At 42.0% G+C, this 24,883-nt stretch overlaps 8 protein-coding genes across 8 annotated transcripts; 5 read left to right on the forward strand and 3 right to left on the reverse strand. All coding sequences in view use genetic code 12, as the record gives it.

Moving 5' to 3' along the window:
• Positions 1-149: 149 nt before the first annotated feature.
• On the forward strand, positions 150-3,255 carry ADE12 (adenylosuccinate synthase; the record flags this gene model as incomplete). Its single annotated transcript, XM_025479815.1, has 2 exons — positions 150-1,379; positions 1,933-3,255. 2 exons carry the CDS (start codon positions 150-152, stop codon positions 3,253-3,255), a joined length of 2,553 nt encoding a protein of 850 aa, XP_025339288.1.
• A 191-nt stretch (positions 3,256-3,446) lies between these two features.
• Positions 3,447-3,887, reverse strand: YPD1 (Ypd1p; the record flags this gene model as incomplete). The annotated part of the gene is made up of 1 exon (XM_025479816.1): positions 3,447-3,887. The coding sequence occupies one exon, from the start codon at positions 3,885-3,887 to the stop codon at positions 3,447-3,449; it is 441 nt and encodes a 146-aa protein (XP_025339289.1).
• Positions 3,888-4,139: 252 nt separating this feature from the next.
• Positions 4,140-5,075, reverse strand: PHO15 (4-nitrophenylphosphatase; the record flags this gene model as incomplete). The annotated part of the gene is made up of 1 exon (XM_025479817.1): positions 4,140-5,075. One exon carries the CDS (start codon positions 5,073-5,075, stop codon positions 4,140-4,142), a length of 936 nt encoding a protein of 311 aa, XP_025339290.1.
• A 744-nt stretch (positions 5,076-5,819) lies between these two features.
• On the reverse strand, positions 5,820-8,764 carry FUN12 (translation initiation factor eIF5B; the record flags this gene model as incomplete). The annotated part of the gene is made up of 2 exons (XM_025479818.1): positions 5,820-7,649; positions 7,676-8,764. 2 exons carry the CDS (start codon positions 8,762-8,764, stop codon positions 5,820-5,822), a joined length of 2,919 nt encoding a protein of 972 aa, XP_025339291.1.
• A 196-nt stretch (positions 8,765-8,960) lies between these two features.
• Positions 8,961-10,064, forward strand: DRG1 (GTP-binding protein; the record flags this gene model as incomplete). The annotated part of the gene is made up of 1 exon (XM_025479819.1): positions 8,961-10,064. One exon carries the CDS (start codon positions 8,961-8,963, stop codon positions 10,062-10,064), a length of 1,104 nt encoding a protein of 367 aa, XP_025339292.1.
• Positions 10,065-10,226: 162 nt separating this feature from the next.
• On the forward strand, positions 10,227-13,078 carry CXQ87_001277 (uncharacterized protein; the record flags this gene model as incomplete). Its single annotated transcript, XM_025479820.1, has 3 exons — positions 10,227-11,344; positions 11,645-12,323; positions 12,368-13,078. 3 exons carry the CDS (start codon positions 10,227-10,229, stop codon positions 13,076-13,078), a joined length of 2,508 nt encoding a protein of 835 aa, XP_025339293.1.
• Positions 13,079-13,633: 555 nt separating this feature from the next.
• BUD6 (Bud6p) lies at positions 13,634-15,616 on the forward strand (the record flags this gene model as incomplete). Its single annotated transcript, XM_025479821.1, has 1 exon — positions 13,634-15,616. One exon carries the CDS (start codon positions 13,634-13,636, stop codon positions 15,614-15,616), a length of 1,983 nt encoding a protein of 660 aa, XP_025339294.1.
• A 4,146-nt stretch (positions 15,617-19,762) lies between these two features.
• Positions 19,763-20,836, forward strand: CXQ87_001279 (uncharacterized protein; the record flags this gene model as incomplete). The annotated part of the gene is made up of 1 exon (XM_025479822.1): positions 19,763-20,836. One exon carries the CDS (start codon positions 19,763-19,765, stop codon positions 20,834-20,836), a length of 1,074 nt encoding a protein of 357 aa, XP_025339295.1.
• Between the last annotated feature and the right edge of the window lie 4,047 nt (positions 20,837-24,883).

The following is a 24,883-nucleotide window of genomic DNA, read 5'->3' on the forward strand; positions in this document are numbered from 1 at the left end:
ATTGGTTGGCTTCTAAAATCATAATTATATGCAGATTGGGCATTGGTGTAAATGAGTCTAAGCTTGATTTTTTTTCTCTGACTCAACGCTTCGACGTTCACTTTTGAAAAACTACCGAGGTTTACCAGTATACGCCAATATTCTTGACCATGTGCGATGTTGTTTTAGGTGCTCAATGGGGCGATGAAGGTAAAGGTAAATTGGTCGACATTTTATGTGATGATATCGACGTTTGCGCTAGATGTCAAGGAGGTAACAATGCTGGACACACTATAGTGGTGAATGACGTGAAGTATGACTTCCACATGCTCCCTTCAGGTTTGGTAAATCCCAGGTGTCAAAACTTGCTAGGCTCAGGTGTCGTCATTCATGTTCCATCTTTCTTTGATGAGTTGGAACAATTGGAGAAAAAAGGACTTCAAGGAAGGGACAGACTTTTCATCTCATCCAGGGCTCATCTCGTTTTTGATTTCCATCAGAGAACGGACAAGTTAAAAGAGGCTGAACTCTCTGAGACGAAGAAGTCTATCGGAACTACTGGTAAGGGCATTGGGCCCACATATTCTACCAAGTCTTCTCGCTCCGGTATCAGAGTTCATCATTTGGTCTCTCAAGAGCCTGGTGCTTGGGAAGAATTCAAAGTCCGGTATCAAAGATTAGTGGAGTCGAGATACAAGAGGTATGGTGAATTCGACTACGATGTGAAGGAGGAGCTTGAGAGGTTCGAGAAGTACAGGGAGGAATTAAGACCATTTGTGGTCGACTCTGTAGACTTCATGCATAAGGCAATGTCTGCAAACAAGAAGATCCTCATCGAGGGTGCCAATGCCTTGATGTTAGACTTAGATTTCGGTACATATCCTTACGTCACTTCATCTTCCACGGGCATTGGCGGAGTTTTGACAGGATTGGGAATTCCGCCTCGAAGCATAAAGAATGTTTACGGAGTGGTCAAAGCATATACCACCCGAGTAGGAGAGGGTCCATTTCCTACGGAACAGTTGAACAAAGTCGGTGAGACCTTGCAAGATGTTGGTGCTGAGTTTGGAGTGACAACTGGCAGGAAGAGAAGATGTGGCTGGTTGGATCTTGTGGTGTTAAAGTATTCCAATGCGATCAACGGCTACACGCACCTCAACATCACCAAGTTGGATGTACTCGATACTTTCAAGGAAATCAAGGTTGGTGTGGCTTATTGGGTGAATGGAGAAAAGCTCAGCTCTTTTCCTGAAGATTTATTGAAGCTTGCAAATGTCGATGTTGAATATGCGACCTTGCCCGGGTGGGAATGTGATATTAGCAAAATCACTGAATTTGAGAATCTTCCTGATAATGCAAAGAATTATTTGCAATTTATTGAAGACTTTTTGAAGGTTCCTGTGAAATGGGTGGGGTTGGTCCCGCTCGTGAGTCCATGTTGCACAAGAGCTCATAAATCAAGTATGTACCGGTAGCGAAACTCTTCTTTACAAGGCGCGCGTAGAATTCTCAAATAGTTGGTTCAATATTGGTATTACTAATGAAAGCGGAAAGTAATGCGAAGCACTTTGTCAGGGCAAGATCCTTTCTGTTTTATGACTATTTACTTGTCTTGTGTAATGTCATGGTGAGATTGTATTGTGCATTGACCATGATCATCTCGGATTGTGATGAGACGTTCAACTACTGGGAGCCCCTAAACCTTCTATTTCGGGTTTTGGGAAAGAGACTTGGGAATACTCCCCAATTATGCGATTCGTTCGTACTTTTACCTCGTTCCGTACTATTTGGTCACCTTTCCCTTGAGAGACTTCGCCAAGCTCACTGGTAAGAAGCTTCCCCATATTATTACTTCTACTTCATCAGGATTGTTTGTCTTTGTGGCTTCACGTCGTTTACCGAAATTGCGCTATTTAAGAGTGTGAGAGAGAACATATCCACAGAATCAGCTAGGTGGTTTCTTCTCATATCAAGTATTTCAGCTGGAATGGCGCATGCCTCAAGTGCTTTGCTACCATCTTCATTCGCAATGAATTGGGTCACACTAGGAACGGCATTCGCCCTTTCAACTTTCAAGGATTCAAACGTCAATTCATCGAGGCCCAATATCTATGCCATCTACAGCTTCTTGATCTCAGGCCTTGTCGGTTGGCCATTTACCTTGGTCCTAGGTGTTTCTATTGGATGTATACCTTGTGGAGTAAGCGTCGGAACTTGGCTTTTGTAATCTTCGCATGTGTATCCTTCTTGTTGGCTCTTGTTGCAGCAATGATCGTGGTCGACTCGTTCTACTATAAAAAGGGACTTTCTTTCATCCCAATTAACATTGTTCTTTATAACGTTTTCGCAACCGAGGGAGAAGGTCCCGAGATTTTTGGTGTTGAGCCCTTCTCGTACTATGTGAGAAACTTGCTACTCAATTTCAACTTACTGTTTGTCGCCGCTTACTTTGCGACTTTATACATGATATGCTCCAAATCTGAACGCCATCGGAACGTTGTGTGCATCGTGATACCTTTATGGATCTGGACCATTGTGTTTGGCATACAACCTCACAAGGAAGAGAGGTTTCTTTATCCCGTTTATCCCTTGATATCTTTAGCAGCTGGTTGTATGTATGATGCTTCCTTCAATTTCGCTCGAAAATATTCAAGAGGCGCCCTTCCTTCAAAGCTTTTAAAAGCTACATTTGGCTTACTTATTGTGCTTGTTCTGGGACTTCGAATTCTAAACCTTATAGAGAATTACTCGGCTCCATTGGCCATCTCTCGAAGTATTCAGTCGGTCTCAACCTCATTTGATGAAGATAAAATCGTGAATGTATGCATCGGACGAGAGTGGTATCATTTTCCCACATCAATGTTTCTTCCGGACAACTTTCGCTTGAAATTTGTTAAAAGCAGCTTTGATGGGCTTTTGCCTGGTGACTTTACAGAAGGAGTTGCGATTGACTTAGCAACATCCAATGTTCCTCCAAACATGAATTCAAAAAACTTGTTTGAGGCCGATAAGCTCATTGATCTAGATAAGTGTGATCTTATTATCGATAACTCTACCCCATCTGATAAATCCGTGGGTGACCCACAGATATGGATTGAGAAGGATATATTGAGCGCAGACTTCACGATCATCGACTGCAGAAGAATGATTGACCTTGGAGGTCACAGTACTGGCATTGGAAGAATCCTTTACATTCCGGAGTGGCTTCGTTATGCTATTGATTATGAAATAGACTACATGGACTTTTGCCTTCTCAGGCCAAAGGCAAACCAATGAGGCGAAGTTGTTGCAAAAAGAACTGGCTACTTCAAAACTCAATAGCCACAACAACGTACTATCTGGATGACGCCCCGACGACTGTATTTGAGCATCATTATACTTCTGTACTTATTGTTTATCATGTAACCGTGTGTGTTCTGACATTCCTTGAATGTTATATCTTCAATGTCGTGGCTCCGGAAGCATGCTCATAATTCGTCTTCAAAATACTCGTCTAGAGCTGCCTTCGATTCTTTGAACCCGCTCTTAGCCTTATCAACTGCATCCTGGATTAAGCTTATCCAGAATTCATCCTTGTCCTCGTCAATTGAATTCTCTGGCTTATAATTGTCAAAGTTGACACGGTGACCATAATTTTGAATTCTCTCACACTGTGAAGAAATAGATTTCAATCCCAACGCTGCAGCTGAACCTTTTAGGTAGTGCCCTAAGGAAGATAACTTTTCCAAATTCTTCTCTTTCAAGTTATCATCGATCTCTTGAGCTGTATCCTTGAATTGATTTACAAATGTTTGGCACAACCCTTTTGAGAATTCTTCCTCGTCTTCATCCATTGCCACTAATTCTGAGAATACTGACCATTCGACAAGTCCGCTGTTCTCCAATTTCTCTTTCTGTTCCTGACTCATCTCTGAAGGCTCCTAAATATGGCGATCTAACTTTGATTGATGCTCCTAGCCAACAAATTAAAGATTTTTTTCTCAATTCGCCTGCTTTGCTAAGTGCTGAAGTGGCGTGAACGTTTTGTTTTTAGTTTTCAATCGTTCAAATTCTTGTTCTCCTTTCAATATTGAGCACTTGTACTATATGCAGTCAAGTGACATCATTTAGAATTTCGTCTCAAAGGATAAGTCTAAGTCATTTGTCTATTAAAAATCTATCTATTCAATGGAGCCGTTTAAAAGTAAATAGATGTCTCCCAATTTCTCAGCGTAGTATGTGGGCTTCTTAGGCTCTTCAAGTTTTAGAACTGACTCTTCATTTTCAATGCCTGTGAAAACCAAGAGAGTGTCTAACCCATTACTTCTTCCGAACTCCATATCAGTATTCAATCTGTCACCAATCATCAATCCCTTGGAAGGTTGAGCTTTCAAGCCGGGATTGTCAGCGAAAATCGATTGCATCATCGAAGAGTTCGGCTTGCCACAAATAGCATCAGGTTCGCGACCGCTGGCATAAGCAACCGACTTGATGATTGAGCCCGCACCCGCTAAAAGCTTTCCTTTCACTGGAAAAGTTGAGTCAATGTTAGTCGCAATAAAAGGAATTGATTTGTTGTCTTTGAGCAAATATTGGATTGTGATAGATAACTTGAGATAGTTGATATTGAAGGTCAAACCGGTCACCACAGCCCCTACGTCATCATCCAAACGCAAAAGGTCCTCGTCCTCAGGATTGAAGGTGACACCGTCTTTAACATAATACGGATCTGAACCTCCTACTGTTTCATACCCTAATTCTTGGAGTTCCTTCTCAATTCCAGATTCTCCGAGAACCCAAACCTTCTTTTGCTTTGGGAGCTTCAATATCTGGTCAACGTAGATAGCTGAAGCGTACGATGAACCAAAGATCTCCTCCTTCGTCACACCTTCGATGCCAATCTCTCTAAATTTTTTAACGTAGTCTGATCTAGCCTTAGTTGAATTGTTTGTCACAAAAATAATCTTCTTACCATTCCTCCTTAGAAGAGCCAACGTTTCTGTGACGTAGGGAAGGAGATGGTTTCCTAGCCAAATGACTCCATCACAGTCAAACAAGAAATATTCGTATTTATCCAACACGTCTTTGGCATTCTTAGCGCTCGAAATTTTCGTCATTTTACTTGGATAATGAGATTTGCTTCAGAAGAAATTACTAAAATTTGCGCGATAGAGGAGCACAACCGTCAAGCGATAGCATTTTGGAACAGGCTCAAAAAAATATTCGACGGTGTACTAGCCTTAAAACCATGCTCTGCAAAGTCGTGACTTCATGGTCTAAACGATATGATTATGAAAATCTACAGAATCAATTCGATACGAAAGTTTTATTGTTACCTTGCTAGAGTAGGAGATCTTATAAATGCTAATGTTGTGATGGCTCAACTCCAGCGGTAAATTTGGGGAATCTGACTTTTGATTCATCATTGTATATCTTTTCCTCGAACTTCTGTCTGTCCAGAGGTGACATGGTAGATGCAACTTCTTCACGTCTTTTAAGTTCTGAAAAGTAACGCCTTGAAAGGTGCCTATCTTCTTCCGCTCTCAACAATGGCTCAAGCGAGAATCTGGCCCATTGCTTCTCCCTTGCTAGCTCTCGTTGTTCATCCACACCTTTGTAAAATCTGTAAAAGCCGAACGTGATTAAGCCCGTAATACTCCAGAAATAAATACTGGGTTTGAATCCTCTAGAAGGAATATTTCTTTTCCACTGCACTGGTTGATAGCCTCCTATGGGGGGAAGATCTTGCATGGCTTCTTCTTTTCTTTACCAGAAGGATCAAATACTTTGGATTAATGCGCATTTGGAGATTTTTTATTGGTTCGCGCAGTCCATTTGTTCAAATTATCTGATTTTCGTATTTACTTAATATCAAATACAGGCTTCAACTTCTTGATAAGAAGCCAGTCATCTCTCAGAACAGAATCACGGAACGCAGGATCTTTCAAAGTGTCAATAGACCGCCTAGAAATCAACGAGTACAAATTGTCGGTCTCATCGACATGTCTTCCCCAAGTAGGCTGCGCACTAGATGGGTTTTCCAATCTCATAGCAACACCTGCCGCTGTCTGACCCTTCTTCACAGCATCAGAAGACTTATGATTGACTTCCAACGAAACCACTTTACCTAAAACCAAAATATTGGCAGCGCCAGTCGTAGGATCCTTTCTAACTGCACAAATTGGTGTTCCGACACGCACAGTTCCTTCAATAACATCGACACCAATGATCATAGGGTTACGTTTGTTGATAATTTGGATCGTCTTCAACACGCAAGGGATAACAGCGTATTCCATGAATTCCTTTCGTCTGGCTTCGAGCAACTTGGCCTGATAGGCGGAAAATGCATCGAATAAGTGATAAATGATCTCAGCATTAAAGATTTTCACATTTTGCTCTTCTGCGTATTGTTCTGCTTCTTTGTCAATCTTGACGTCGAAACACAACATTACAGCGAGCTCTGGCGCTTTCTCGAGCATCGCGGTTGCTTTCATCACGTCCCTCTTATAGACTGGGCCTAATCCAATAGACATAACTGGGATTTTCATATCCTTCAAAAAGTCGAGCAAAGCCTCCAATGATCCCAAAGTGGAGGCCTGTACAACAACACCTTTACCCGATGTGTCAACTGAATCAAGCAAGCCTGTTAAATCGTCCATGACCTCCTCCATGAGCTCATCTTCATCATCATCAGGCCCCACGACTAGTAATCGAGAACCCGCAACGGCCTTCTCCAAATCATTCGCTGCAATCTTGACTCCCAAAGCCGCCTTCACCTCTTTATGGTGGACGTATTCCGACTTGATACGCAATTCTCTGGATGGAGGTGGGGTTAACAATGCCCTGATGTTCGTGGCAATAGGCCCATTGAGACCACACAACACAACTCTGTCGCCCTCTCGTAAAACTCCGTTTGATAACACAACATCGATGGTGTATCCGAAACCCTCAACAACCTTCACTTCTAAAATTGTGGCGGCCACTTTAGACAAGTACATCAACTGTTTCGACATTCTCTTTTGAGTCAACTCAAGCAACAACCATAAAAGGTCAGGAACACCCTCGCCAGTTACTGCAGATGTTGGCACAATTGAGACGTACTTCGACATATTCTTATTCTGGAAGTAAAGCTCCGAATTCAAACCCTGTTCTGCGAGAGCAAGCTTGATTTGCTCATAACGGTTGTGAAATTCACCCTGAACAGACTTGCTCTGCTTCCCAAACGAGTCTCTGAATGAGTTGTTAGGAATTGCTTCCCAATCAAAAAGACGATCGATTTTATTCAATGCCACCACAAATGGTGCTTTCCGATCCCTCAAGAGTCTGATTGATTCTAAAGTTTGCTGCTCCAAACCATGCATAATATCGATCACCAAAATTGCAATGTTACAGAGAGAAGAGCCACGAGATCTCAAGTTAGTAAAAGACTCGTGCCCCGGAGTGTCGATAATCAAAAGGCCAGGGACGTCGAAAAATTGCTTCTCATACTGCGACATAACGGCGGTCTTTTGCTTGATGGCTTCAACAGGGAAATACGTAGCACCAATTTGTTGGGTGATACCTCCGGCCTCTCCACCTTGAACATTTGTTTGACGAATTTTGTCCAATAGTTTGGTTTTACCAGTGTCGACATGACCTAAAATGCAACAGATTGGAGAACGCATTTCCTTGGCGCTGTGAGAAGATAAATTCTCGGGGTTAAGGTTTCATCGTTCACGGGGTGCGTTGATTTTTCGACAATCTGATTATCCAAGGGGGTAGGAGTGGAAGAGTGCTTCTCTGCGACCTCAGTGCTTTCATGCTCAACTGGAGTGGCGTTTGCTTTCAGGCTTGTTGTATCAGCCTCGGGAGAAGTCTGGGTCGAATGTGAAGTATCTTTGCCTGCTATTTGCTCTTCGTCATCAAGCATTTGCTCCCAATCATCTAGAACATCATCGTCATCGTTTTTGACATCTTCGTTTGTACCTTGGGTTTCGTGAGTCTTTGCCTTACCTGACTTCTTTTTCGTGTAGACGACTCTTTTAGGCTTTTCGGTTTTCTCGGAAGCGTCCTTCTTTTCCAAACCAGCAACACTGACTCCACTACCTTGTAAAAGCAATTCCCGACGACGATCTTGTAATTTCTTTTCCTCACGTTGCTTTCTAGTCAAAAGCTTGCCCTCAGCTTTCAATCTTTCCTTCTTTAGTCTCTCCTTCTCTTTCTTAGCCTGGCGAGCTGCTTCTGCTTCTGCTTCTTTCTCTGCCGCAGATCTCTCCAACTCAATTTGTCGCTGCTCTTCTTCCTCTTCTAAACGACGCTGCTCCTCCTCTAACTGCTTTTTGAGCTCAAGCTGTTTCCTCAATGCAGCGATACCAGCAGGTGCCTTTTTTCCTTTCTTCACTGGCGTTTTGCTCTCTGGTTCCTCTGAAGTTGCTTTTTGCTGCTCAGCTTTCTTCTCGGCATTAGCTGCAGCGTTCTGCTTGTTAGCCTCCTTGATCTGCTCCTTTTTAGCTGCTTGATCGGCTTTCTTCTTCGCTGCGGCCTCCTTCTTCGCTTGCTTTTCAGCTTCCTTCTTCAATTTTTCCTTTTCTTTCTTACTTAAAAGTTTTGGACCATCTTTCTTCTCCTTTTCCTCCTTTTCCTTGGCTTCTTTCTTCTTCTTTGAGCTTCGAATAGAATTAAGAAAGTCATCATCCTGAGATGGCTCCTCTTCAGCGACAGCATCGGGATCCTGATCTAATGTTCCCTCCGAATTCTGCTCAACTTCGATTTCTTCATCCCAGAAGTCACCTCCGGACTTGCCTCCTTTCTTAGATTTTTTCGCCATTATATCTGATTTGCTTCCAGCTCTGTGCTTCTTAATTTTTTTCCTCTGATGGTTCACACACTACTGCGCAGCGAATGCCTCGTACTACATGAAAAGCTACAATCCGTTGCAAAATTTTATCTGCTGCAAGACATTAGTCCAACCGAGGCATTAAATTACTAGACTATCAAGGTTTTCATTGTAAAGAGCATTCAATATGACTACTGTTGAAAAGATTAAAGCTATAGAAGATGAGATGGCCAAAACTCAGAAGAATAAGGCTACCTCATTCCATTTGGGACAACTCAAAGCCAAATTGGCCAAACTTAGAAGAGAAATATTATCCGATAGTGCCTCCAGTGGTGGAGGTGGCGGTCAAGGATTCGATGTTGCACGTACTGGTGTGGCAACAGTGGGCTTCGTGGGTTTCCCCTCTGTCGGAAAGTCGACACTTTTGTCCAAACTTACAGGGACGCATTCGGAAGCTGCTGCGTATGAATTTACGACGCTCACAACTGTCCCTGGTGTTATCAAGTACAAGGGTGCCAAAATTCAAATGTTGGATTTACCAGGTATTATTGAAGGGGCGAAGGATGGCAAAGGTCGAGGAAAGCAGGTCATCGCAGTTGCACGGTCGGTGAATCTTTTATTTTTGGTGCTCGATGTGAATAAACCATTACATCATAAACAAATAATTGAGAAAGAGTTGGAAGGAGTGGGAATAAGGATCAACAAAGAACCTCCGAACATTGTGATCAATAAAAAGGAAAAGGGCGGTATCAATATTACAACCACGGCTCCTTTGACCCATCTAGATAACGATGAGATCAAAGCTGTGATGGCTGAATACAAGATAAACTCTGCAAACATTGCCTTCAGATGTGATGCAACAGTGGACGACCTTATTGATACGATAGAGGCGAAGTCACGCAGGTATATTCCTGCCATTTACGTCTTAAACAAGATAGACTCATTCTCAATCGAGGAGCTCGACTTATTGTATAAGATCCCAAATGCTGTACCTATACTGTCCGGCAGTGGTTGGAATTTGGATGATCTTCTTGAAATGATGTGGAATCGTTTGAAACTTGTGCGCGTCTACACGAAGCCAAAGGGAAAGCTTCCTGACTTCAATGAGCCTGTCGTTTTGCGAAACGATCGGTGCAGCGTAGAGGACTTTTGTAACTCGATTCACAAGTCATTGGTTGAAGATTTTAAAAATGCTGTTGTTTACGGTACATCCGTAAAACATCAGCCCCAAATTGTGGGATTAACGCATCCCTTGCAGGACGAAGACGTTATAACAATTCTCAAAAGGTAGTGTTCCTCATTTTGCTTTTGCTACACAACTGGAGGAAGAATAAATTCAACGTTTGGCTTCTGAAAGTAGAGCATTATAGATTTAATATTGCTGATTTTGATTCCCCTTCACTTTTTCCTTCTTTCTACCACTCTGCATTTGGTCCAGTTATATGCCGCACCAATGTTGAGAAAAGAATTCTACCAGAGCATACCAACGCTTGAGTTCCTCAGTTTCATTCACGCAATGTCGTTAAGTTCTGCAGACTTAGATGGCTTGAATGAGCTTTTAGGGGGCTTGATGTCGATTCAAAACGATCCTCGAAGAGCGGCAGAGGAGACTTTGGAGACAAGTTGGAGAGGCCCAGCCAGAGTGGGTGTTCTTCTTTTATACTTGGCTACGAATGCTGCAAATGGCTCAGATGATACAGTTCGCTCTTTCTGTGCAATTTTGTTCCGTCGTATGGCCATTCGTTCACCAAAAGACCTTGGAAGTGTGATAGATCGAACTATAGGAGAAATCGATGAATCTGTGAAGACGCAAATAAGAGATGTGCTTTTGAAGGGGTTTGTTTCACAACAGTCGGCAGCAGTGAGACGAAAGCTTGCAGATGCTATTGCTGAAGTCGCCCGTGAAGATGCCTCACCTAGAGGTACCTGGCCCGATCTAATCCCAAACTTGTTCGACTGTGCGAGCAGTCAAGAATCGAGCCTTCGAGAGTGCGCTTTTCGTGTATTGTCTAGCTGCCCTGAGATGATTGAGACGAATTATATTGACAGAATTTTGCTCCTATTTGAAGCTGGATTTGAAGATGGTGACGATGATGTTAGGATTGCCGCTTGCACAGCGTTTGTTTCTTTTTTTAGAGAGTCCCCAAGAAACGTGTGGCTGGTGATGAGCCCATTGCTACCAAGTTTGTTGAACTCTCTACCAAGGTTTCTCGAGAATGCACACGATGAGGCACTTGCAAATGTGTTGGAAAGTCTTGTTGAACTCGCGGAGATGGCTCCCAGAATGTTTAAGGATATGTTTTCAAAGATCATTGAATTTTGTTCGACGGTGTGCAAAAATAGAGATTTGGAAGTGAATGCAAGGCTCGGAGCTTTAGAACTCTTGACAACCTTCGCCGAAGTCTCCCCTGCGATGTGTAAGCTGACTTCAAGCTATGCAAGTACGATGGTTATGATTAATCTATCTCTCTTGACTGAAGTTAGCATCGATGATGAAGATGCAGCGGAGTGGAACAACAATGATAATACCGAGGATGATGAAGATGAACCCGAATATGAGGCAGCTAGACAGTCACTTGATAGAATTTCCTTGAGACTTGGGGGGCAGGCGATTGCGACTCACTTGTTTCTGTTTGTGCCCTCCATGTGTCATTCTACTAGCTGGAGAGAATGCTTCGCAGCTCTCATGGCATTGTCCGCGTGTGCTGAAGGTTGTGCGGACCTACTCATAACTGAAATACCAAAGATCTTAGATCTAGTGTTACCATGCATCGATCATCCACATTCAAGAGTTCAATTTGCTTGCTGCAACGCTTTAGGCCAAATTTCAACTGATTTTGCTGGCGTGATCCAACGAACCTCTGGAGATAGAATCCTTCCTGCTTTGATTTCGAAGCTCACAGATAAATCTGTTTTCAAAGTTCAAAAACATGCCGCCGCTGCTTTAGTTAACTTCTGCGAGGCAGCATCGAATGACGTCTTGGACCCATTCTTGGACAGTTTGTTGAATAACTTATTGGCGCTTTTGCAATCACCAAAACGATACGTTCAGGAACAAGTTTTGACCACTATCGCGATCATTGCAGACGCAGCGCAGAAAAAATTCATCAAGTACCACGACGCTCTCCTCCCTTTGTTAGTAAACTTTCTAAAGAGCGATTTAGGTGAGGAGTATCGTTTACTAAAAGCTAAATGTGTCGAGTGTGCTACACTTATATCTAGCGCTGTGGGTAAAGACATATTCAGCCAACATAGTGACAACTTGATCGACATCATGATTGTTCTTCAGGAGACATGCACAGATTTGGATGATCCACTCAAGTCATTCTTGGAGCAAGGGTGGGGCAGAATCTGCAAGCTCATCGGGAAAGATTTTGTCAAATATTTGCCTCTTGTTTTACCGCCTCTACTCCAGACTGCCAAAGCCGCGCAAGATGTTTCATTTTTGGAGGAAGATGAAGCTGAAGAGTTCAATAATAGTGAAGAGTGGGATGTCATAAACTTATCCGGGAAGTTGATTGCGGTGCACACTGCCGCTCTTGACGATAAGGTTACGGCCTTGGACTTGCTTCGTATTTACACAGTCCAGTTGAGGAGGACTTTTTCCCCTGGGTTGGAGAGATCGCACAAGAGATTGCCATACCGGCTTTGGACTTCTATCTTCATGATGGAGTTAGAGCATCATCTTCCTTACTTCTTGCGTCGCTTTTTAAGAGCGTCGTGTATGCTACAGGTGCTCGATCTCAAGAGACGTCAAGTATGTGGGCGCAAATCTGTGTAAAATTGAGCGAAGTTTTGAGAACGGAGCCTGTCCCTGAGCTTCTCATGGCGTATTACACGTCCCTTGTCGAGTGTATGGAAACGTTGGATCCTGAAATATTGACTACTGCGCATCTCGAGTTTCTAGCTGAAGCTGTTCATGCGAACCTTACTGAAATCTATGAGAGAATTAAGAATAGAGACGGCGAAGGCGATCAATTTACTGAGGATGTGGATGATAGCGAGGAGGAAATCACTGACGAGGAACTCCTCGACGAACTTAATCGGGTAATTACATGCTTGTTTAAGATTGGGGGTACGAAGTTTGCTCCCTTTTATGAGAAGCTTTTGGCTCCACTTGTTTCAAGTTTTATTGTGGATGACAATTCTTCTATAAAATTATGTGGCTTGAGTGTCGTCTGCGATATTTTCAAATACTTTTCGGAATATCCAGATCTGTCAAATTACCTCAAGTACATAATTGCGGAAGGCTTGACCTCCCCCAAGCTGAGATCAGGCAGGGAGCAGCCCACGCGATCGCATTAGCTGCCCAGCATGAAGGTTCTTTGTATCCTTCATTGTGTTTGGAGAGCTTACCAATTCTCTTTCAAGTGGCCACTTTTCCAGATGCAAAGGCGGATGAGAACCTACCAGCGACTGAAAATTGTGTATACGCGATTGCAAGGGTTTGTCAGGCTCATGGTGCTACTATAGGCGAGTTTGATCACGTCATTTCACAATGGTTGGCGCTATTGCCCGTGCTTTACGATGAAGAAGCAGCCTCTTCCTGTTTTTCGTTCTTATCGATTCTCATGCAGAATGAACATCCTGCGGTTAAGGCACAATCTCTGAAAGTGGTGGAAGCAGTTCTTCTTGCACTCTCTCATAAAGCAATTCGCGGTAACACCGCCGAAGTCACCATCCAGGCGACAAGGGTGTTTTTGAGCAAGATGCCACATGATGATGCTCTTAAGATTCTTCGAAATTTCGCTGATCAAGAAGTTATCTCTAAGTATTTCACGGACTAGATCAACATAGTCACGTGATATATAATTAATTACTCGGCCTTCTGAAGGAACATTTTATCGAACACCGTCTTGAATGAACAGAGCGCACTCCGAATCTTCCTCTCACACGTCAGTTAACACCAAACGCCCGGGATCCGGTACAATTGAAAGTAGTGTGACTCGTCTTTTGGTTTCCACGAAACACTTGCTCGAGAGTTTGACCCAGTGGACGAGGCAGGAGGTTGATGATAAGTATGTCTCGGATGCTTACGTCAAATTGGGAAATGACTTCAGGGCGGCAATCAGAGCATTCTCCAATGCCAGAGTTGATGTTTCTGACATAGGAGATGTGCCAAAAGCGTTGAGAATCGTGTTGGAGTCTGCTTTGAGCGAGCCTCCCACACAAGAAAGTTTAGATCGCTTTCTTCCGAACATAAGGAGCATCATCGTGAATCTTCTTCAAAATCTCAAGCAAAAGCAGCTCAAAGCAAAAGGATTAGAGGATGGCTTTACTCAAGAATCACATTTAATTGAGAACGAGCTGGCCCGTCATTCGAGTTCGTATGGCACAGCACAAACGCCTCGACAAGAAAGTAAAAACACAGAAACCCAAAACGATGAGCATTCATTGCTCGAGCAAACTTTTGATACCAAAGATACAAAGAATACAAAGGATGGAAAGACAAGGGCTGAGGGAATTGGTAAAGATGCTCTTCAGCAATTGCAGGAAAGTAGAGCTATTCTGCGGAGAGCTTCTAAGAGGTTCAGCGCATATCAGTTTGCCAAGCTTACAAATGCCAGCAAACCAAACTTACCTACTCTAAAGCCAGACCAGCCAGGTCTCTCTTTTGAGTCGCCCACCAAGGCAGTCAATGATCCCAAAGTCAAGGAAGAGCCAACATGTCAGATAACAGCATATCTCCTGATAGGTGGTAAGACAAAAAAAGTTTCTCTTGATAAACCTGTCACTATGGCCTCGCTCCGTCTTTGCTTTGTGGAAAAGTTCGCATACTCGCCTGGCAGTACAATATTTCCAGATATATATGTGGAGAGTATGGTGAATGGGAGATCATATGAGCTCGAAGAACATATGCTTGACGCAGAAGTAGTCGAAGGTGTCTCACTACTTTTAAAGGATCCATTTGAAAATGAAAGTCTCGATAGTAAGTTCGATAAATTCACTAATGGTGTTAACTCTTCTTTGGAAAGTTTAAAAGATGAGCTTCGCAACTTGAGCTCTGAAATGATGAAGGCCTATCAGTCTTCCCAAGTCATGAAACCACTTGCGGGAACTTCACTGACAAGTGAAACGTCAAAATTGATGAAAGAGCTCGAATCGATCTCACGTGAATTTAAAGCCATGAAGCAAGTACAAAATTCACAAAGAACTGAGCTCGAGAGTATTCTTCATCTTTCGATTGACTCGGTAGCAAAGCTCAAAGAATCCGCGTTGACCTTGCCGCTTGGCTCGAATCGTGATTATATGGACAATTCTTATGCGAAGCTTTCGAAAGACTCGGATACACTTCTCACTAGAGTGGACGACCTTCTGGATATGATGGAAGCTTTGAGAAAAGACGTCGCACAAAGAGGTGTACGTGTTGGTGACAAACAGATAAAAAACGCTTCTAGTGAAATTGAGGCGGCTAAGAGCTCACTTTATGCCCTTCGTCAATACATCGTTGGAGAGCGACCAGCTTGGAAGAAAATTTGGGAGCAAGAATTGGATAAGGTCTGTGAGGAGCAACAATTCCTTACTTTGCAAGACGATCTTACCCTGGATTTGGAAGAGGACATTCGAAAGATCGAGGAGACTTTTGATTTGATAATGCGATGTTCTACTCAACAAAGTCGGATCTTTCTGACAAAACGCACCGAGATAGCTTCTCGTATCAATTTATTAGACTCAAAAGAAAGCTTACACGGTCTCAAGGATGCGATGTTGACAGAGGTAGCTTCTTTAGTTCCAAATCATTCTGACCGTATCGAAGCAATTGCGAGGGCCGAAAGAATGAGAGTTAAGGAGCAACAAATGTTGGGCCCGATCAATTCCAGGAAGAGCTTGACACTTTCGTGAATGAGAGTCGGTTGAAAAAGTCGGGGGGATCGAGGAGTTGGAAAAAAACAGAAGGGAAAAGGATAATGAGAACTTGCGGTCTTTCTTCGGGTTATATAGCTTTTTATGTTTGTAATCTTTGGAAGGAAGCATCGATCATCTTGCAAATCTTTTTAACAACAAATTTAGAAAAATGTGCCAGTGAATCTGCGTTTATCGGGCCCTTTACTGCTACTTCATGAATCACTAAGAGCACACGTTGTCGAAATAGCTTCAAGTGAAAGAGCCGATCGATAGATCTAAACATCACTTTCCCTTTGTAAATCTCGAGACTTCTCAATATGTGGCGAAGAGCCTGCTCAACTACGATTTCAAATTTCAGCATAGAGACAGCATCTTCATCACAGAGCTGCTCTCTCAATTTGAGTCTGAATGACCAGAGCAAATAGCGAAGAATATGGCTGAGAGAGCGAAGCGCCCTTGAAGGTGGTTGTGAGCCGTAAGAAAAATCTTTCAGGATATCAAGTGATGGGATTATGATTTTGAGCCCAACGAAATTCACTGTCATCGGCCCTCCAGTGGTAAAAAACATTTGACTTTTCTCTTGGTTGACGTATGCGCCGAATTGCCGAAAGCTCTCTGAACATGCCTTTTCAAAAATAATTTGACAGGTTTGCTGATTGGGCGAGAGAATTAAAAAATCATCAGCTAGCCGAACTAGCAAAGAGTCCCTCATGTCTATTGAATCTTTGTATGCGTCATGTACAAGTTGATCGTAAAGCACGTCACAAAAAGTGGCCAGTAAAGGTGAGCCTTGAGATACACCTCGTTTTCTTGAGCAAACCATTTGATCGAGCTTTACATGTATTACACCGTTCGCAATCTGATCCAAGACAACGTCAAGTAAATCGAACACATGAAGTCTGCTCAAATGAAGAGGTTTTTGAAAGGCTTTCACAAACGTGAGCTTTTCAAAAAGGTTTGCAGGTTTGACTCTCTCAAGCTGACTTATTTGAGCAATCACTCTGCTCATCCGAGCATGATTGAGATTGCAGTCGCTGTATTCTAGTCCCTTTCTTAGAAATAGTGTTTTATCTTCCTCGCCCAAAAACAAATTTCGGACACATTGTATTATTTTCGCTTGATTTATATTGTCGTAGCAATGCTTCATGTCAAACTTAATTGCATGCAATCGTTTAATACGTTTTCCATGACGGTCAACGAGATGATTTCGGAATTTGTTCACGGCTATCGCGACTTCGTTGACAGAAAAGCATTTCAGATGGCCTTGAAACTGAAATATTGCCTTCTTTGTCTGCTGGAAGCGTATCGCGTCTCTCACAGAACCGAGAACATGCCTGTCAAAATAGTGTGATTTTCTGATCTCATCCGTACCTAGCCTTTTACTCTGAGGAAAATGATGATAGCGGAGTGGAATGCAAAGAGGACGAAAATCACCCTTTTTGGGAACAAGCCTCAATATCCCTTGCTTGAAACGAGGTTGTCTCGGCGGTACCTTGAGCTCAGTAAGATAGTCTTTCTGGTAACTTTGCAACCACGTTTCAGAAATCTTTTTCCAGTCGTCATGAGGGATAAAAGAAACCAGCATATTTGCGCTGAGGACGTTTGCAGACGATTCCGTAACGTACCAAAATTGCCGAATTGCTCTAGGAATTAAAGTGGTGAAGAGCCATTTCAAAAGGCGAAAAGTTAATTTCTCAATCTGATGTCTGGTCAGCTTTCTCGTATCCTCTGTCCTCCCTAACCAACATATAGAGCTTAAGTTCAATTCCTTCATCAAACTCAGTATCAGGAGTGAAGTTCTCTTTCGACTTTTGAGGAACTCAGTAATAAATTGCCGTAATATTTTCCTGTTCTTGATACAACCAATAAACTTCGGAGTGAAAAGCTTGTCAAGGGCTTTTATAGTATAGTTAACGACGGAGTGTAATGGGGTCCCAAAACTGGACTCTGCCTCGGATGTCTGAGTAACTTGCGCCATATATAGCTCGGTATAATTGATTTTACTATCAAGCACTCTAGCATGACGTAATAGAGCCATAAGCCGCCTTGAACGCTTCGGTGGATTTCTCAAGTTGACAGTTTTCGGATGATGTAAGTAGCTTAAGAGTTGTTGATCTGTTTCAATGATAAATTGACAGTTTCTTCTTTTGACACCCGCCCGATACATCATTCCAGATTTCGATAGATTCGACTTGGATTGATTCCTTAAAGGTGTCTCGTTTTGTAAGAATGCCCAATACACCAGCAGAGATTTGCAAAGGAATAATTCCGTATTTTGAATCATATTAGCAAAGTGATGTCTCCCTATCAAGGAACAGAATCTCAGCCAAAATGGTCCGCGTACACAATCTATCAGAAAATCAAGAGTCGGGTAGCCCTTTTCATGATGTTCCACACTGAGATATGGCTCTGATGAATCAATCCCATTCAGAATAAAATTTTGGATTAAGTTAATGACAAATGTTGTCGTATCCTCAATCTCGAAACATGATGTATCTTGCCTAGCTTTTGCGTCAATGCAGCCACGCTTACGATGAATGGTAGTGGTCTTCAAGAAGTCTAAAAATGTTTGCTCATGGTTGTCAATTTCACTTGCTTGGTAAGGATACTTATAAATTGTCGTAAGATACAACCATAGGGTTTGCCCAGTAGTGATGGACATTGTGTATCGCGTTTTCTACACTGTTCGCGAAATAGACGGAAACTGTGAAAGAAATCACAGAATATGCTATCTAACAGAACACCGCACAAGGTAGACTTACAAAATAATACAATTGATGACCTTTTTAAACAAATAAGAATATCCAATACCGGAACTGTGGCTCCTGACTTGGTGGATGCTTGGACTTGCAATGTTCAACCACAAGACATTAAAAAAATGTTGAGCTTCATATCTTGCCATGTGAATGGTGAGGATCCCTTTGCTTTCACTAACCTCAAAAGAATACGACAGAGTCTCACAGAAGGAAAAACTAAGATCACGATGTTGATCGCTTCATGCGCCCTATTCACAACGAAAGAGGAGTTGCACCATTGTCTCGAACAGTCTTCTGATGGACTGAGAGGTGCTTCCGAGATACAAATCCAAAAAATTCAAGTTCCTTCCAATCTCCCTTCTACAAAGGAGGAATCTCTCGAATGGAGTGCATTATATTGGCCTATTTCCTGGAAAGGTAACCCAAACCACCAAGATTTGAAGAATGCGAGTTTCGATATTCCCAAAGAAAAAGATATGATAGAAATTCTCCTAGAGCTAGTGAAGAAGGAACTGGGATTTGGGTGTGCAACTTTGATTGCCAAAAAAAACCAGGAGGAGTCGGAGTCGGAGATGGAGATTTGGGCTACTGCTATCGATGCTCGTGAAAAGCACCCCTTACGACACAGTGTCATGGAGGCTATAGATCAGATTGCTCAATATGAAAGACTCAAAAGGCTGGCGAACGAATCTTCATCGCTTCCGCATTATCTTTGCCTGGAATTAATTGTTTACACCACACATGAACCTTGCATCATGTGTAGCATGGCCCTAGTTCATTCTAGAATCGATCGATTGGTATATTTGAGGCCACACGCAAATGGTGGCATAGAGTCCTCATATTTCATAGGAGACAGAAAGGACCTCAACTGGAAGTTCGAGATCTGGCGATGGTTGGGAAAGGAAGATGAAATACTAGAATTGCCCAGAAGCATAAGTCCTTGAGTTATATCAGCAACCAGACGATATACGTCCTTGATCGAGTGATAAATCCAGCAATCTCAGTTGGTCCTCATTAGTCTTCATAAGCAATTTCTCAAGATTATCACATACATCGAGTAATGGAACATTTACTGCTTGTGGCTTGATAGTCCCTATCGAAGCAAATACCTCGTTTAAAGCTCTCGTTGCCTTCGTAGAATCGACACCTTCAATGGAACGGTTATAATGGCCTGACACAGCCGTATATAACTCAAAAATAGCCTCTTTTTCTGTTGAGTCTTCGAAAAGAGATTCAAAGTCATATATTGTGCATACTGTTTCAAATTTCGATGATATTAATACATCTTTCAAAAGATCACAGCTTCTCATGTTGTTGTTCAGATGGTGCTGCACATAACAATTACAAGTGTCGAACAACCAGTTTGAGACTACTAACATTCAATAATATGTCTTTGACGTATCATGGAAACCCCTTCGAGCCCCAGGCGTTAAGCTCTGGCATATCCTCTAGAGTTTCTAAGGACCCTGACAGTGCTATGCTTATCACAAGTATTCCCCAAGAACGATCAGCGAAGCGTAATGCCCAACAGATCAACTATGCTGAATTTGACAATATCAATGACGATTTTGAATACGACGAAGAGAAGAATGGAACGAATGGGAATATACCGATAGCAAGCACGCATGTGATTACGTCAGTGCCCAAACACTTATTGAAACCTGCGAAATTGACACGGCCCGCAAGTTTTGAAGACGAAGGGAAATTGCAGCAAGTGACTTCTAAAATCTCCGAGACTTTGATTCCTATCAAACTTAACATCGAGTATAACTCAGGCACGTCGAAACTTGTTGACTTTTTCATGTGGAATGTTGATCAGAGTCTTGTTTCACCAGAGCAATTTGCCTCACTACTCACTTCTGATCTTGAATTACCCTCGCATGTCCACCAGGACATCGTTGAATCGATAAACAAGCAAATTGAGGACTATCAAGCCATTGCGCAAATCCCGCTTCCGCAAGCTCTTGGCTTCAACGTCATTATCGAGTTGTCTGTGAATCTTGACAAAAAACTATATGAAGACAAATTTGAGTGGGACATGCAACAGACCGAGGTTTCTCCCGAAGAGTTTGCAGAGATTGTCGCCTCCGATTTGGGGCTTTCGCTTGAGTTTAAGCCAGCGATTGCACACTCGTTACATGATACTATTCTAAGACTCAAACGCGAGATTCTTGAAGGTGCATACAATAACGATTTGAATAGGTATCAGCAATTATCGGGACTCATCTTCGAGAAATCAATACGTATACGTACTGACAGCAGTCTACACAACGGTAATGCTGTTTGGGAACCGTTCATCGAGATTTTAAGCCCCTGGGAAATTGAAAAACGAGAAATCGAGAGAGAGCGCAATTCAAGACGCCTTAAGCGAGAGAATATGCGTCGCGAGGTGGACGATCTCAGTGGTAGCAAACGGCGTGCTACTGGTAGACGGAGGGAGGAAGCAGAATGGCGCTTTTAATAGCTCCAATGGACAAGGTTATGGCTTCGAGATCTAATAAAGTTTGTAGCGTTAATGAAATATTAACATTCATACTCTCGTATTCTCATGGTAACTATTGTGAAGAATCAACGGTTAAATGACTCTCTGACGTTAGTCGTACTTGAGAGAAAAGCCGCGATCCGAAAATCATTCAGCGTATGAAGATTACACTTTAAGAGATGTTCTATGGTCCTGGTACAATGTAGCTTTATTTGGAGGGAGGTATTCCTTCTCGGACCTTCTTGAGAGATCCTAAGGAAAAGAAGACGAAAAATATAGAATGAAAAGAGCTATGTTTTATGTTTCATTCAGATATAGGAATCCTCTACAGTTTTTTTGAAAGAAAGTTTTCACAAATATAAATGACTTGATTCACCATAAGAGGCGTTTCAAAGCCGAAATGGAAAAATAAAAGAAAATTCACCAAGAGGAAGCTTTGTTCAATTAATTAGAAGTGAACCGAGATCGAAACAACTCACTGCTACAACTTGCAAGCATCAGTTCAGCTGAAGCTTTTGTCGGTAGGCACTAGCACCAGTGACAAATTAGCGAAAGAGCATGCGCCCATTACTCAAGTACGATAGTAAAGCAGCATTGATCTAACAAAGGGTTTTTTATAAGGACACATTTCAAGAATGATTTTTTTTATTCTGATGAAGACGTTGGTTAAAGGTCGCTTGGGGATCGGTGTCTCATTAACCTACTAGTTAAACACTTTCTCTAAAAATACCAGATACCAGAGTGGCTATTGACTTCAGCGTTACTCTTACCTAGAGCTGCAATGTATCTTTGAGGTTTGCAAATCATATTATGTCAATTCCTCGGGAACCGATTCCATTGCACTTTCAATTTGGTGGGGCAAGGGGATCAATAGACATGGCAAAAAAAAAAAATGATGAGTCGATTTGGTAAGCATCTTGCATTTGAATCGGAAATGGCTTGATTCCACCAGACGCATAAGTCGAAAAGCATGAAGTCCAAAGGTGGTGGCTTCAGGATTTGATCGATTCAAGTCACCAACCGAAAATGAACAACGTTAGTGAGCGCGGTACGTGATGCTATAAAAGACTCTTCATTTGTCACTTCGTGAGGTACGACCTAATTTGAGGAGAGCTGGAAATTTCATAGCAAATATCAATTTTATCATACCCACATATAATAAGTTGAGCTTCGGATATTTTGCTTCCAAGGACTATATATATCTGAAATTCGCCTACATTGATAATCATAGCTATTTTGAGAAAGTTTTGTGTTAGCAAGCGAAGCTGTCGGGATGAAGTCGGAGTTATAGTAGATCTGTACATATATTTCTCCAAATGATTCTGTATTTTAGGACGTCTCATCTCGAGTCTGTTTGATGCCTGAAGTAGGTGCTGTGATGATTTATTGATGAATATTTTCGTGGTGTTGTTTTCTTGCGCTGTTGCTAGCTTGTTACAAGCGAGCGGTCGCATTTGCCGTAGACGTGGTTTCATCTATAAAGAGTTCTTAAGCAAGCTCACCTATTTCTATTTAAGGTGATGGTTGTTTGGAATCAGGTTCCTCCCATATTGTGTCTGAGGATTTTTACATTTCGAATATTTACATAGATGGTATTGAGATAAATGGAATCTCCCGCAATTCTATTGAGGTGGTTACATTAATGTTGTTTGTGCATAATTGTCATACCGATTGTACGTATAAAGTGATGATTCTACCTTGTTGCAAGGCTGGTTGTGGTGTTGTTTTTTGCTTGGTTTCATGTCGAGGTTTGATGAGTTTGGTCTTCAGGTTAAATTCATATGGCTTCACATATGTGAGTTTAGTTCAAAGTCCGTTGGTAAATATCCTTACTACGATAGGTTCCTTACGACATATAATTGCGTCCGTCCAGGTTGCCACTGAGCCTTTAGGGAAGTAAATCGTGGTTTATTGTATTCTCCATCTAAAATTGTCTAGTTCATGTTTATTACCTTATATATTCCTCCGTAGCCATAAGATACCTTGGTTTGGGATCATTGTTTGAGTAAAACCAATAGTCGTGAACATCTTCAGTATGAAGTTTTTCAGATAACGTATCAAATGTGGAGTGAAACCGGGGTGGGGTGGTAGCCGTATGATATCTTCGAAGCAGATCAGCATTAAGCTTGGGAGTGCCCGGGGAAAGTTCGGACAAAGACAGTTTGAGAGGCTTCGAGAGTGCTAAATTATCAACAAATATTTGCTGGTTACCCAGTTGGCATGAGATTGCTGAAAACATGTCAGGATGGTAGTCGTGGGAGAATGAAGTTCCAGGTTCAAAAGACGTCACATTCGTTACAGCCTCTGTCACGTTGTCCTCTGGATGCTTCTGATTTGCTGAGCTATCGAAATGCTCCAAAGATTTTGACTTTTGCAAAATGCGTGCTTTCCTTGCCCCGAATGGGCTATAATCGAATGACTTGGCCTCGTTGGTTGTTGTAGGAAAGTACCTTGCGTTTGAGTTCATATTAAATTGGAAAATTGAGGAAAATGATTGATATTTTCTAGGAACGTAGCATTCATTAAACCAGTTATCAGATAGCTCATTAAGCTCTATGCGTTGAACACGAAGCAGATTATTTGGATGATGCATTTGTTGAGCTTTATCACTTGCAATTGCGACTCCATTGAACCACTGAAGGTAGCTATACTTGTTTTTAAGCTCATCCACAAAACCTTGGTTATGCAAGTAGTAGTCATTTTGCAATTCCCATAATTTCGGTTTGTCTAACCTATAAGTGTAGTTTCCTAGGAAAAGGTTGATGGCTTCTTGTCGAATGACATCAATGAACGAATTAGAATAAATTCGCTTTATACTGTTTAGTATATCCCTGGTATGAGAGCTCCACTGATTGATTCTTCGGTAAGAATCCATCGTGTTTACCAAATTGGACCCTCCATATTGCACAGCAATGGTATCGCCATGGTCATGAAACATCTCCGTCAAAATATTAATTAAATCTGAGTCATAATCAAGGCTAGCTGACGACGTGATAAAACCAAGGCTTTTAAGCTGCTGAGCTAGCGCCTCCTTGCAAATAATGAATTGCGCTGCATTGGTGCGATCTAAACAGTCGATACAATTTGTTCGAATAATTCCTTGTTGTAGTTTGGTTTCCTGTAGTGTCCTCCCATTTTGAAAAAAGCCAGTTCTTTGAATACTAGAGTTTGCAAGAGTTTGTAATGGTCCTATCACATCCGCGTTTTTCTTGGAATGCTTTGACATGTCGAAAGAAAAGTAATCCAATTTTTTTGTCGAAGGAAGGAATTGATTCAAGTAAGTGACACAATTGACGAGCTGTTTACTCAATTTCAGCTCTCGTGGGTGTTTTTCTTTTGTTTTAATTAGATTTAGAATCACGATGGGAGGGCCATATCTTTCGATCAAGTTATTGAAATGAAGTGCCGAGCTTTGGTAAAAGGGGTCTGAAAGATTGATTTCAATTGGTGGTTTCGGGAGACGATTCAAATCTTGAGTCCAGTAAAGCGGAATGGAACCTCTATGTTGCACGTAGCTAGTTATTTTTGGATTCGCATATGGTCCAAATTTAGGGTCATGGAAGGAAGAGGTCATCACGTCATTTACAATTTGTTCTGTTTCAACCTCATTGGCCACGTCACCATTGTGGTTAACTCCTCTTTTGAGAAACCGGGCACCAGCGAAATGATGCGAGCGTCTCGCGATTATTGTAATATATAGCTTCCTTCCATAAATGGATATGCTTGCCTGATCAATGAATCCGTGTATAATAGGTTGAAACCAATCGTATGTTGCAATATCTGTATCGTATGTAGGCTTGAGGAGAAGTCCATTCCAAACAAATCTGTTGTTTAAATTGGAAGACATTTCGCCATGCTCTAAGTCATGACGCTCATTTTTCCGGAGTCTCATTAAATTATTCTGGAGGGTATTCGTTATATCGTATGTGTAGCTGAAGTAAAATGTTTTACCCAAATCGAGGTATTTGAAAATGGAAAGCAATCGGTCCTCATCGCTGTATTTATTTGGCCTCTTGTAATTAATAT

Source organism: Candidozyma duobushaemuli, assembly GCF_002926085.2.
Source record: "Candidozyma duobushaemuli strain B09383 chromosome Unknown A_B09383, whole genome shotgun sequence".
NCBI classification, from domain to species: domain Eukaryota; kingdom Fungi; phylum Ascomycota; class Pichiomycetes; order Serinales; family Metschnikowiaceae; genus Candidozyma; species Candidozyma duobushaemuli.